Genomic DNA, 14,030 nt, shown 5'->3' on the forward strand with positions numbered 1-14,030 from the left:
GGCCCTAAGCTGAGTACTTGGTCTAAGTCAGGGGATAAGCCATCCCTCTTGAGCATGAGCTGTAGCATCCAGAAAGCCCTCAGAGCCAGGCTCAAGCAGCAGCCAAGAGGGGTTGCTCCGTTTCTGGGCTCTCCTCTGAGGTGGCAGATGCCAGATTGGTACAGGAAGCAAGAGCAGGATTTGGGGAGACAGCTGAGCCCTGAGAGGGTTCCTCCATCCAGACAAACTGACTTCTGGGCTTTGTCTGGACATTGAGTTCTGGGCTTTGTCTTGGCTGCAGTGTCAGACCTGCACTTGTGACAGTCATGGGAAGGCAGTCAGGATGTTAATAGGAAGAGGGATGTGCAGTTTGACTTTGGGATCTTTCAGCATTTCCCTGCTCCCCACAGGCATGGCCATACTGCAGTGCTGCTGCAGGGGCAGGAGCTGAGTGTGGCAGCCTGGGTCTGGTGACAAACTGACCTCTTGTCCTGAAGGCTCCTAAAGGCTTCAGTCCTGTCTGGGTCCTTTGTGTCATCTCTTGGTTTCCTTGGGAATTTAAACCCCAGGGAATGGCTCCCGCTGCCAGGGATGGATGGGATGTTGGGAATGAGGAATTGTTCCCTGGCAGGGTGGGCAGGCCCTGGCACAGGGTGCCCAGAGCAGCTGTGGCTGCCCCTGGATCCCTGGCAGTGCCCAAGGCCAGGCTGGGCAGGGCTGGGAGCACCTGGGACAGTGGGAGGTGTCCCTGCCATGCCAGGGGTGGCATTGGATGGGCTTTAAGGTCCTTTCCAACCCAAACCATTTTGGGATTCCATGTTTTTTTCAAAGGTCTTCAGGTATCTTTTTGTTTGCTGGTGTAACAAACCAGCAAAGGGTGCTCCCTGGCTCGAGGACTATCAGGTCATGATTAGGTGCTGAAATAATCTGGGACTATGTAAGTACCTTCTGTAATAAAAAATAAATGAGAATTTATTTTCTAATGACACAAAGGAGTCAATATTTTAAAAGGATTTCCTAATTTTTCGATGATTTATCAAATTTTCAATGAATTTGCTCCTCTTGCTCTTTTCCCTTCTCCCCTGTTTTTCAAAAAATAAGCTGAAGCTTTTCAAACCAGCTCTAATAATAAAATGATTTAAGAATTAGGTTCTGGTCATCAAGATGAATATTGAACTTCAAAGCAGCAAAACTGAAGAGTAGTTGACTTTAAGCTATGATTTTGCTTTTTGTGAATATGTTCCTTAATTTCTGAAGTCAGTCAAGAGCTGAAGCCATTCTAGAAGCTTTATAAATGCTGATCCTGAAAGATATTTATTGATAACTATAGCACAGATCTTTTTAATATCCTTGAGGGAACCATGCAGCAATCTCATATGCTAAAAGCACAATAAGTTGCTTGTTTTTTCACAGCATTTCCCTGATGTATCAGTGATGAGCCGTCCATGCTCACAGGCTGAACTTAAAAATTCATAAAATATGAATGGAGTTATTGTAATGTGCAACTAAATATGTTCCCAACTTTGAAGATAACACTGAGGAAAGTTACTTTGTGCATTAGCTGTTCCCATAGTAGGGAAAAATGTTAAGGCTGGGGATAAAGGGCTCACTCCTTGATGTTAAATATGTGCCTGAAGTATGTCAGAAATGGCTCAGAGGGAGCGGAGTGAGCCATCAACTTCAGAATATTGGCTTCTGGAAATAATTAAAAAGCTTTCTATACAATTTTTATTCTTTTCACCAGCCCAGGACTCACAGTGGTGTTGGTGACCCTTGCAGGGAGCAGATTCCACATGGAGAAAACTCCAGTGGGAAAAACAAAGAATTCATAGGCAACATTGAGGCTTAAATTAATCTACTGATGAACATGTGGCTTTCTCAGAGGTGGTTTTGGGGGCAAAGCAACAAAACTGAGGCTGAATAATCAGGAATTCTTGAGAGTCTGAGAGAAAAAAGGGAAGATGCAACTCCTGAGCACCAGCTGAAAGAAAAGAAATAACCCAGTTGCACTCACAGCTCTCCAGCCAGAATTCTCAGACTTTGAGGAAAGAAAATTGGCTTTAAATTGAACCTTTTCTGCAGGTTTTTGTTTGGCTGTTTGGGTTTTGTTTGTTTGTTTGTTTTGGTTTTTTTTGGGTTTTTTTCAGATCACTGTTTTCATACAGGGATTTGGTTATGGAAAGGCTCATTTAGGCAATTCAAAGAAATTTAGCTAACAGACCCAAACTTTTGGGTTTTTTCCTTTGAGCTTGTGGTACAAGGCTGGAAATGTAACTGGGTGCATCCTGGGATCATCTAGGTGAGGACTGAGCTGGTGCTGAGGGAAGGCACCTTTGCCCTGGAGACCCCCCCAGCACTGGCAGGAGCTCCAGTGAGTAACAGAAATTATTTTTTCCTGCCTGTTTTACATCTCCCAGATTGCGAAGACAGTCTGCCCCAGATCTGTCATGGCATCATGCTACCATCACACACTCCTGAAGCAGTTGGGGGGTGATAGCTTCTGCAGATCAAGTTATTTTTGTATTTTTAATTCTTCTTCTAACTGGCAGCTCGTGTTGGCTGTATTTTAAGGAGCAAAGATTTCAGCTAAAGCATTACTATGTCATTAACCAGTGCATTGAATATTCATGATTTAGTGGATTTTTCCCCCCACAGAAGGAGAGAAGTAATTATTTTGGCTAGCACTTGAAAAGTGTATGTGTGTGTGCTGTTCACAGAACTCCACTGGAATGGGAAAAAATAGAATTTTTCTATTAGACATGCAAACTGATCTCCTCTGCCCGATACTGATACATATCCTTTAGTTCTTCTTCTCTATTTAGTAACAATGTTTCAAGCTATTTTTTTTCTTGGTAGGAATGTAATGAAAACGGAAAAAGAAAGATAAAAAATTGAAGGAAAAAACCTTCAAACTCTCCAGTGAAGGCTGATAGTTGATACTTGGTTGATATTTGATTGATTGACAGTTGATACAAGGTCGATACTTGGTTGAACCCTGATTTGGAGAGTGGAGTCTTGACCGACCTTTTCACGCCACCATTTTGTATTTGCTGTTGAAATTTAGTTCAGTGTCCTGGGGGGGCAAAGCTCAAAGGAAATGCAGGTGGGGAAGCTGCTCTCAGGCCACAAAGCATAACTTGTCCTGGTCTCCTACAGCCATGTCCTGAGAGTGTCCATCTTCAGGGCAGGGTGACAGGAAACAGCCCCAGGTCATGCCAGGGGAAGTTAAATTAGATATTTGGAAAATTTCATCATGGAGAGGGTGGTCAGGCCTGGCACAGGCTGCCCACAGCAGGGTGGAGTCACCAGCCCTGGAAGTGTTCCAAAAACGTGGGTGAGGCGCCTGGGGACGGGGGTTAGTGCTGAACAGGGTGGTTGGGCTGGGGTGATGTTTGTGCTCGATGACCTTGGAGGTCTTTCCCAACCTTGGTGATTCTGTGATTCTCTGATTCAGTGACTCTGATGTTTGTTGCTGTTACCTGAAGCATTCTGCTCTCCCTTGTTGCTGCAGGGGAGGTACAGAGGGATGTGTTTGTGGATAATTCTGCAGCTCTGGTGACACAGGTGGCACTTGGCTCCTTGGCAGTCCCGGGGAGCTGAGCCTCGTTCAGAACATGCTGAGGGTGGTTCTCAGGATGCACTGAAGGGAATGTGATGCTTGGTGTGAACAGAACACCCTGGGGTTTGCTTGGTCTCCTCAGGCCAGCAGTGACGGGAGTACAACAGAACAAATCTGAAATTACTTCTCTCAAGTGCAAGAAATGAAGGGAAAGCTGTTGCTGCTGCTGAAAGCAGCATGGCACAAGGGGTCTGTGGAACATGGAATGCTGCAAACCACTTCAGGGAGGTGGATCAGCTTTTCCTCAGGCTGGTTGCCTTAGCAGGTCTGCAAGGGAAAGCACTGCCCAGCTGCCCCTGAGGTGAGCAGCAGGGCCAGCTGTCCTGGAGGAGCTGCAGCTGGGCTGGGGACAGTCCCAGGTGATGGGATCATTGTCAGCCAGCACAGCTTCAAAGGCTGCTGCTTGCCTTTCCTCAGAATAAAAGAACAGCAGCAGCAACAGAAACCTGGGGAGCTTTTACAAATTAATCTTCCCAGACAGGGCAGGGGGGCTCTTGCCACATGTGAGTTCTGACTGTTTAGCTCTCACATTATTTCCCGCACAGAGATTTTTTTTCCCTCGCATTTTTTGGACATCTTTATTTTCTCCTGCTGTGCTGTCCTTCCCAGGACCACACACTCAGGGGTGCCAGGTGCCCTGTAACCATCTGTCACCCTAAGGGGACTTGTGGCTTTCTCCCTCCCTCCTGTTTTTTGGAGATTTAATTCTGCTCCTTTCTTGGGGGAAGTAGTGGCAAAAATGCTCGCCTCCTCCTTCAGCAAGGAGCTGCTTCAAATTCTTGCATTCTCTTTTTTAAGATCTTAAGATTATTTTTTTCCCATTGGGATCATCTGTAACAGCCATGTGCCAAAAGCCTTTAAATCCAGCTTTTTCCAAACTGGTTTATAATTAAAATAGATCTTGCTGCTTCTGTGTAATACACCAGCCTGACTTCAGTGGGAGCAGTGGTAATGAGGACAACGGGAAAGATTCTTTATCCCAAACTGCTTCAGAATAAGCAGCAGGTATTTTTCTGTTTGCACAAATATTTCTGCTCCTGACAGTTAAAGCCATGTGGTTTCCCTTTTTGGTAAACTACTCTGCCAAGTTGGGGTGGTGTTTGTTTATTTGTTTAATAAAAAGTGTTTTTATTTATAGAGAAGAAAAAATCTCAGTTGTCAGCTTTGGAAACAAACCTTCTGTTTATCGTGTGCCAAAACACCCCTATAGAACCCCCAAACCAGCTTCCCCTCAGCGCCTGCCAAAAGCTGATTTTCAGCAATTTGTGAGGTATTTCTAGCTCTATGTCACGCAAATTGTTCACCTTCTTATAATGAACCTGAGTGTGGATGATGGACTGACCACAGTATTTTAGGGTCTGACTATGAGTTATGTGCCTGTCTCTGCTCCAGGTTTGTAGCAGGATCCTGGGGCTGAACATACAAGCCATAAAAGACTTCATGTGCAGCTAGGGTGGAATTAAAACTCCAAATCCTCCAAGCAATTTTAGGTTTGTTTCCATGGCATTGATTTTATTGTTGTTGTTGGTTTTTTTCCTTTTCTTTTATTTTTTAATTATGGTTTGAAGATGAGAGGGGTTGTTCTTACCTTTCGAAAAGTTGCCTTGTAGATACAATGGCTCAAGGTTCTTTGAATTTCAAATGCCTGTTGGTGCCATCTTTCTGAAAAGCAGGGTTAACTGTGGCACATGAATAAAGCTTGCAAAACAGGGTTACTGGGGTTGTTCAGTTGTGGCTGTGCCCTATGAAAAGATTCAGCATTCTGGCATTAAAACGTTGGATGTGAACTGTAGTTTATGATGTTTATCACCTTATCTCATGTCAGGGTTTGAGGTACAGGAGATCCTTGCTAACGAGAGCAGTGACAGCTCTGAAGTCATTCCCTCGCTCTGGCATGGAGAAGCCTGGGGAAGCAGGATGCTTCCTTTGTCATTCCGTGCCGGGGCAGGGAAAGACAGCGTTCCGAGGGAGACGACAAAGCTTCCATCCGGGAAAGCGGGGAACAGAGTCCAGGAGAGGGCCATGCACCGCCCCGGGGGCTCAAACTTTCTGTGACACCGAGCGGCCCGAGCGAACTACCGCGACCGGCCCCATCTCCGCCCGCTGCAGCCCCGCACTCCCCATCCCCGCACAGGGCCGGTACCCAGCGCTCCCCATCCCTGCACAGCACCGGCACCCAGCGCTCCCCATCCCCGCACAGGGCCGGCACCCAGCGCTCCCCATCCCCTCACGGCCCCGGTACCCAGCGCTCCCCATCCCCGCACAGCACCGGCACCCAGCGCTCCCCATCCCTGCACAGCACCGGTACCCAGCGCTCCCCATCCCCGCACAGGGCCGGTACCCAGCGCTCCCCATCCCCTCACGGCCCAGGCACCCAGAGCTCCCCATCCCCGCACAGGGCCGGTACCCAGCGCTCCTCATCCCTACACAGCACCGGTACCCAGCGCTCCCCATCCCCTCACGGCCCCGGCAACCCAGCGCTCCCCATCCCCTCACGGCCCGGGCACCCAGCGCTCCCCATCCCCTCACGGCCCTGGCAGTCCGCGCCCCGCATTCCCCTCACGACCCCGGCACTCCGCGCTCCGCGCTCCCCGTGCCCGCCCGGCCGCGGCGCTGCCCATCCCGCAGGGCCGGGGGCCGATGCCCGGCTGCGCTGCCCGCTCGGCCCCTCCGCAGCCGCCGGGCCCCCGCGCGGCGCTCAGGCCGCCATGCCGGGCTGTGGCGGGGCCGGGCCGCTCTCCGCAGGCGCGGGCGCTGCGCGGGGGCTCTGCCGCAGCCGCCGGCCCTGCGCGGGGCGGGGGCTCCGCCGCGGCCGCCGTGCCGCCCCCTCCCCGGGCGCCGTGAGGGGCGGGCGCCCCGCGCCCCCGCCCGCCCCCGGCCCCGCTCCGCCCGCGCAGGGGGCGCCGGCTCGGCCCGCGCCGCGCAGCAGCGGCCCCGCTCCCCCCGCGGGCCGGCGGAGGCGGGAGGCGGGCGGGGGCCGGGCGTCGATGCCGGCGCTGATGCCGGCGCTGCCGCAGGGCTCCTCGGCCCCGCGGCCGCTCCGCAGCCCCGGCGCGGCCGCCCTGCGCGGGGCATGAAGTTGCGGCGGCGACAGTGCGGCGGGCGGAGCGGGGCGGGCGGCCCCGGCCGCGCCTCCTCTGCGGGGTCATAGTCCCGAGCGGGCTCGCCGCGCCTGGGCGAGCGGTGCCGCTGCTCGCCAGCCCTCCCGCTCCGCTCGCCGCCGCGGTCGTGCGGCCAGCCCAGCCGGCCGGGGCGCGCTCCCCGCGATGTGCGCGCAGCGGCGGGCGGCCGCCGGCCCGCTCCCATAGCCCTGCCGGCAGCGCGGCGGCTGGCGGGGCCCCTCGGGAAGTTTGATGGCTTCTTTGAGGAGAGTCAAAGTCCTGCTGGTGTTAAACCTGATCGCCGTGGCTGGCTTCGTCCTCTTCCTGGCCAAGTGCAGACCCATCACCACCAAGAGCGGCGACTCCTACCATGACATCCATCCCAGGGCAGAAGTGGCCAACTTGACAGCCCACGGCATCAGCTCCATCCAGGATGCAGTGCTGAAGAGGCTCTCGCTCCTAGAAGACATAGTCTACAGGCAGCTGAATGGTAGGAACAGTTCTCCTGCTCTTTAATGCCTTCGGGGTAGGGTCGGTAGTGGTGAATGGAGGCTCGGAGCAGGTGCCCGCCTTGCCTGAAGTTTGCATGACGGACGCCTGCTCTCCCCTCTGTTGTTGTGCAAACGGAGTCTCATTAGACTGAATCGATTTAGCATCTTATTTCTAAGTTTCGTGTGTGTCTAAAGCTCGGGGTACCTTGCACCGGATTGAAGGAAATGGTAATAACAGAATGGTGCGTTTCAGATTTATAGGGGCGGTCAGAAAATGACAGTGGCACGATTTCTGCATCAAACGAGCCGGGTGTGCGGCGGGTGAGCACGGGTTGGAGCAGCGCAGGGTGTATTGATCGAGGGAATGGCTTTTACTCCCGCAGAGCTGGGTTTTGAAAAGGAGTTTTCAAATGGCTCAAGCGTGTTGCATCATTTGAGTGCAGAAGGTCAGAAAGCAAAAGGCACTTTCTCTAAGAAGTTAAGCAAACTATCCAGTATTTCCTATGGCTCAGCACTGACAACTGCTAATTAAAATCTCAAGTAATGCTTCTCTTTATAGCACAGAAAAGGGATTTCTGTTAAAATCTCACCAGGTTCAGTAGTTCAGAGACGTAGAAAGGGAGTTTTAAAGATGCTGTGCAGGATAGAGAAACACATTGTAAAGATGTAAGAAATCTAGGTGAGGTATCTAATTAAAACACTCACTGTGGAAGCTGATTTTTTTAAAGTTGTTCCCCACAGATTCACAACTGGGGGTGTAATTTCAATCAAGGGTCTTGCTTATTTCTTCCAATCTCCGTAGCTTTAATCCCTGCAAGTTTCTGTGTGTTGGAATTAGCAGAGTTGGTGTTTCTGGCAGTGTCGGTGTGATTCCCTCTCTGAGTTTGGAATATGGAGCTCACGCCCCATTCTGTGCTGTGCTGAACCACGAGCTGGTGTGTGCTGTGCTGAGCCTGAGCTCTAGCTGGTGTCACCGTGCACCCAGGAGGAGAGGCAGGTGCAGGGATGCAGTGTGGCTTTCCCGGAGCACTTGGCTCGGGCAGTGGCTTTGGGGACAGCACTGGAGCACTCAGCTGAGGAGGAAAGTGTTACTGACATTGCTACTGTATACACTTGCATGGGAAACATGTCCTGCCTGTGCCTGGCTCCGTGAGATGCTGAAGCCGCATCTCACGGTGAGTGATAAACAAAGGAGAAGCGTGAGAATAATGAGGAATAAGGTAAGAAGTTGAATGTTATTTGCAATCAAACTGTGAAATTGCCTGCTCCTAGATCCTGCTTAGGGCAGAAGTTTCCAGGAGGATTTAGGCAGGTTTTTGGGCAATAATTGTAGCTCAAGATAAGAGCCCTTATTCCAGGACATCAGGACATTACCCTAGGATAGGACAAGTGATCATGCAGCAGTCTGCCCTACCTGCAGACACAGGGTGAGCTGGGGTGATCCCTCACTGCCCTTCTGTGGAGGTTAACCTGGGGCTCCCCACTCTGCCCTGCCCCGCTGGTGGCTTGGGCTGGTGAGAGGAGCTGCAGGGGCAGGGACGGCTCAGCGCTGTCCCCAGGCTGCTGTGGGCACGGGCAGCGCTGTCTGGAGCCTGCTCTGTGCTGAGCAGCAGTCATGCACCTACACACCAGGGGAGGCAGAGAGGGAATAGATATGTTGGCATATCACAAACGTTTTCTCAGGGCAGGCAGAAAGCTGAGCACATAAATGTGACATCTTGTCTGGCCTCTGCATCCTGGGGTGATTTATTGCAGCGCTGATCAGTCTGGCTAAAAAATAGCTCTGGCACAGCGCTTATGTAACTTTGGGTCAAGTGTATATTTGGTACATGTGGTTTTGAGAGAAGCTCAGTGCTCTGAGGGGTGGCTGTGGGCTGTGCTTCAGCAGGGCTGGGGTTTACAGCAAGATGTGGGGGGGCATCCCCACCCAGCAGCACTGAAAGGAAACAGTCAGGGGCACTGGGACAGCCCCTGGGGCTGAGCATAAGGAGCAGCTGGATTGGCTTTCCCACCAGGAATTTTCTGTGCCTGGATAAGTGTTCATCCTGGGCACTTGAGGAACACCTAAAATCTCCTGACTTCTGGAAGTGTGTAAATAGGAACTCACCACTTCTCTTCGATTTTCGTGTGGGCAGTTTTGCGCTGGTGCCACACAAACCCCACTTCAGCTCTGGCCCAAGCTCCCTGCACAGCGACACACAGAGAGATGAGAACTCTCTTTTGGTTCTCAAAGGTCGCGTTTCACTTGAAATCTGACCTGTGGTTTAGCAGCTACAAAATCATGGAATAAAGTTGTCTTGGTTTGAACAGCCAGGTGTCTGCTAAGGAAGGCAGGGTCCTCCCTTGAAATGGAAAATGTAAACCCCCTCCCTCTGAATTATTATAATTTTGATATTAAGGGGCTCTCAGGCAAACATGTGGGAGTAGGAATAACAGTTCTTTATTAAGAAAAGTAAAAATACAAATGTAATAGTACAAACAACAAAAACACACCACTGCCAGAGTCAGAGCAGTCCCTGTCCCCTGTGTGTCAGGGTGGGGGCACAGCCCCATCCCATGGGGGCTCAGCCCTCCTGCAGTGCCAGCTGTGGCTCTGCTGCAGCAGGATCCTGCACAAGGGGGGAGTTTTCCTCTGCAGCTGCAGGGCTGCTGGAGATGGGCCTGCTCTCCCTCTGGGAATGCAGGGCAGGAGAAAGCTGCTCCTCTGGGAATGCAGGGGGCAAAGGCTGCTGTGCTGTTCCAGGGCAGATTGTATCCAGGTAGGAATGCTTGGCTCCTGCCCTGGGCACAGCATCTCCCCATGGGATGATGGAATTGGATCAGCCCTGCAGGGACACTCAGTGGCCATGGACAGCAGAGATCTGCTGGAGGGAGGATGGGCTGTGGGAGAGATAAAGAAACTGCCCATGGACAGCAGAGACCTGCCCCAGCTCTGACAGATGGGGACATGGAACACACCCCCAGCTAAATATTTCAACCTAAGACAAAAATATTATACATAGGGCTGCAAGTTTAGAGCCTACACCTCACAGAGCATTGGGAAGTGTTTGGCCAAAGAGAGAAGCTACAACCCACTCTGTGTGTAGCCAGCTATGGATTTCTCCTGCGTTACAGGACTTGGCTGGATTTCAGTGGGAGTTGAAGCCATCTTTAAAAACCTGAATGTCTTCAAAAGCTCCGTTCTGTACAGCTAAAATGAGCAATCACCAATCTGATCACAGCATTGCTGTGGGTTTGGTTTGTGAGTCATGTAGTGTAAAGCATATTGGAAATAACAGCTCTCGGTGGTACAGCGGCCCTCATGTTTTATGTGTGTGTATTTATTTATCTCTGTAAAGGTTGGCCATAAAAACAAGGTAAACATCTCTGCTTTGGCTCTGGGAAAGGAGGGATTTGACACAATCCCTCTGTCTGAATGGTGCTTCTTTGCTGTTCTGGAAGTAACACCAGGCTCCCTCTTTCTCCTCTCTGGGCAAGAAGAGCTGTCCCAAAGGTGGCTCAATCTGTACATTCGCTTTGCCCTTTCTAAAAGTTGATTGCTCTTGAACTTGTTGCACAGGTTGTGTGGGGTTTGCTCTTTGCTTGTCTAATTGATGGCTCCCACACACAGAGGTCTGGGGGTGCCCTTTGGAATGGAGGGCTTTGTATGTGTAAGCACTGCTCTGAGAGTTCAGAGGATTTGTAATTTCTCTTGTCCAGCAGATGTCCAGAGAAAGCTAATGAAGGTCAGAAAGGAATGTGTATATTTTACTCTGGGTGTTAACTACAACTTGTCTTTTTGATCCAAGCCTGATTTTTTATTTGCTGACATTTACATGAGTACAAATTGTGATCCAGCTTGTGTCCACCTTTATGGGGACTTGCACAAATGAACTTTTCAGTTTGTGTTTACAAAGAGTGGGTTTCAGTGCTGTGTGACCAGGTGAGGACGTGAAGGGAGCAGAGACTCAGAAGGGAGCGTTCAGCATGGATCCATGCTGAATTTTCAGGAACCATGTGCTGCTTCCTGGGAAGTACTGGGCAAAGTCATCCCATTAGCTCATCCCATTCCTCTGGGATGACTGTGAGGAATCTGAGAAATTGGGCATTTGTGGGACCCAGAGACAGCAAAGGTAGTCCAAGCTTTGAACATCCCAGTGGCTGGAGGGTGAGTGACATGGCTTGAGGAAAGCTGGTGTTTGTGTCCAGGGTCCAAAGGTACTCTGAGACCCTCTCAGTGGGATGGGCCAGAAAATGGTGCTGCCATTGGGAAATAGGGATTGCAGGAGATTGAGAGATTGAGATTGCAGGTTTATTGAGAGAGCTCTCAATAAACCCTGGGTACAGCCATCCCTTATACCTGCCATGTCTGAGCATCTGGAAAAGGTCACCTGTGCTGCTCCCTGGGGACCTGAGGAACCTCCCAGGCACCCACCTTCCAGCCTCTGTGTCCAGCAGAGCTCTGGCTCTTGGAGTAAAGCCTCCAAGCAGTGTGAAGGCTGGAAACTCCCTCTCTGGTGCTTTGGATACTGGTGGATAGGGGTGGATTCACAGCACAGCTGACTCCAGTAAGTGCTTGGCTGCCTGGAAGCCACTGTGACAGGAATGATGTGGCATCTACCTGGCAGTGTGGAAAAATAGTACCAAAGTCTGAACTTCAAGCTAAATACTGGTAAGACAGAGAAGAGAAGGGCATGGCTGACTCATCCAGAGCTCTTCTGTTAAATTTTATTTTGTGGTCTCTCAACAGGTCGTAGAATCACAGAATGGTTTGGGTTGGAAGGCACCCTAAAGACCATCCAGTTCCAGCCCTCTGCCACAGGCAGGGACACCTTCCTCTATTCCAGGGTGCTCCAAGCCCTGTCCAGCTTGATGTATACGATCAGGGAGGCTTAAAGCTATTTGCAAATTGTTGTAAAAGAGAGAGCAGTGATGAAGGAGTGCTGAAGCTGGCCAAAAAAGGGGTGAACAGAGAGGGCTTCTTCCCCTGTGCTAAAGAAATGCACAGATTAAACTGCTGCATTTACCAAATGTTAATGTTGAAAAGGAACTTTACATTCCTTGGGGGTGAAATAAGCCTGTGTTAATTTTTTAAAGCAGCCTGCATCTGTGCTTTTGCACATGGAATAATGTGAACATGCTGAAGTATGGCCAAGTGCATGCCAGCAGCCTCCTGTGTTCTGGCTGTGCTCTCATCTGCTTATCCAATTAGGAAATTAACTTTGGGAGTGTTGCATATGGACATGGAGGCCGACACTGAACCACAGCCCTCAGCACGGTGTTGCTATCCTTGTAAAGTGGCACTTAATTAACTTAAAACACTTTGGAGATAGGTGGATTTGCTTCCCATAAGGATAAGATAATGCTTATCTGCTCTAACACTTATCATCCTCCAAACACATTACAAACTTAGCTAACCACTGAGTATAGAAATTATATATGTAAATAAGGCAGACTAAAAGTGGTTTTATCAGCATTTAGGCGAATGTAATAGCACTACACCCACAGCCTGGTAATATTAAGGTTTTAACAGGTAGGTAATATATTAACTTAAATGCTAAGAAATTCCCTGATTAAGACAAATAACTAAGTGTAAATAACTGAGAGGAGGAGGAAGCTGTTTGTAGGCAGTAGGGCCCAGACTTTAATGATGTTGTTGAGCTAAAATAGTTCTTTATATGAGCAGAGCCTTGGTGGGTGAAATCCTTTGATATAAGAAATGATGATGTGGAGATAAGGGATAACACGATGGGGATGGAGCTGCTGTGTTAACTGATGGATGTCACACAGCAGCTGGGATGCTGCTTCCCTGTCTGTCCCACTGCCAGGATGTTTCTGAAGTAGAAAATAACTGTATTATGTAGGGTGGCCTTTACATATTATATAGCAACTTGATGAAAATTGCCACTTTAACATTTAGGATATACCAAACAGTCACTGTCATATTTTCTGAAAAATCTCTTTGCCCAGAATTTTCTCCTGGGGAGCTGAGAAGCCTCAGTGAAAAATGAAAACAAAATTATCTCATTTGCTTCTCCTGTGTTTTGCTGCTTTGGAATGTGGTTGGAGATTGTTTATCCAACAGGTGATTGTTTCATTGTTTTCATGTGAATTGTTTTGATTTATTGGTCAATCAGGGGCCAGGCTGTGTCAGACTCTGGAGAAAGAGTCACAAGTTTTCATTAGTATCTTTTAGCCTTCTGTCTGTATCCTTCCTCTATTCTTTAGTATTGTTTAGTATAGTTTTCTTTAATATAATATAGATCATAAAATAATAAATTAGCCTTGGCAGAACACGGAGTTAGATACATCATTCCTTCCTTCCAACGACGGGGGTCCCAGAAAATGCAACACCAAACAGATTTGGTTTCCATATTCTTTATTAGGAATAATGAAAATGATGCATTCTGTACCTGCTTTTAGAAGTTCTCAGCCTAAACTTTCTCCCAGCAGGAGAGAGGTCTGCACAGGCTCAAGGCACCCGAGAGCTGCTGCCTGTAAATTATTCTTAGCAGGTTCCTGAGAATTGGGTTTGATACTGATCAAGGAATGAATAAAGGAAGTACTTCTTAGAGAAATAATAGAGTTAAAAGGTGAAGCTTAAGAGAGACATTTGGAAGCATCTGGAAGCTCAGACGTTAATGTGACATTTAGTTTGCAACCCATCTGACAAGAAGCTGATAGATAATTTGGGGGTTTGGTGTTTGTTTGGCATCATGATCCAAATATTTCCTGACACTGACAATGAATGAATAATAAGCCAGTAACACATTTGTCGTGCAGAGACAACGCAGGATTCATGGGATGCAACAGCAGTGACCAGAATACAGTGACAGCAGTGGTGTTTTAGTTTTGCATATT

General features: G+C 49.4%; 1 protein-coding gene across 1 annotated transcript in view; it reads left to right on the plus strand.

Annotated features, from left to right (window-relative positions):
- Positions 1-6,951: 6,951 nt before the first annotated feature.
- The window catches only part of GALNT17 (polypeptide N-acetylgalactosaminyltransferase 17), a gene marked incomplete at both ends in the record, with an annotated part of 227,164 nt that continues 220,085 nt past the window's right edge, over positions 6,952-14,030 (plus strand). The window contains one exon of the mRNA XM_084218886.1: positions 6,952-7,189. Within this exon, the coding sequence (XP_084075012.1) occupies positions 6,952-7,189 (238 nt within the window). The remainder of the gene's footprint in view (positions 7,190-14,030) is intronic.

Source organism: Fringilla coelebs (genome assembly GCF_963513975.1).
Source record: "Fringilla coelebs genome assembly, chromosome: 20".
Classification (NCBI taxonomy): domain Eukaryota; kingdom Metazoa; phylum Chordata; class Aves; order Passeriformes; family Fringillidae; genus Fringilla; species Fringilla coelebs.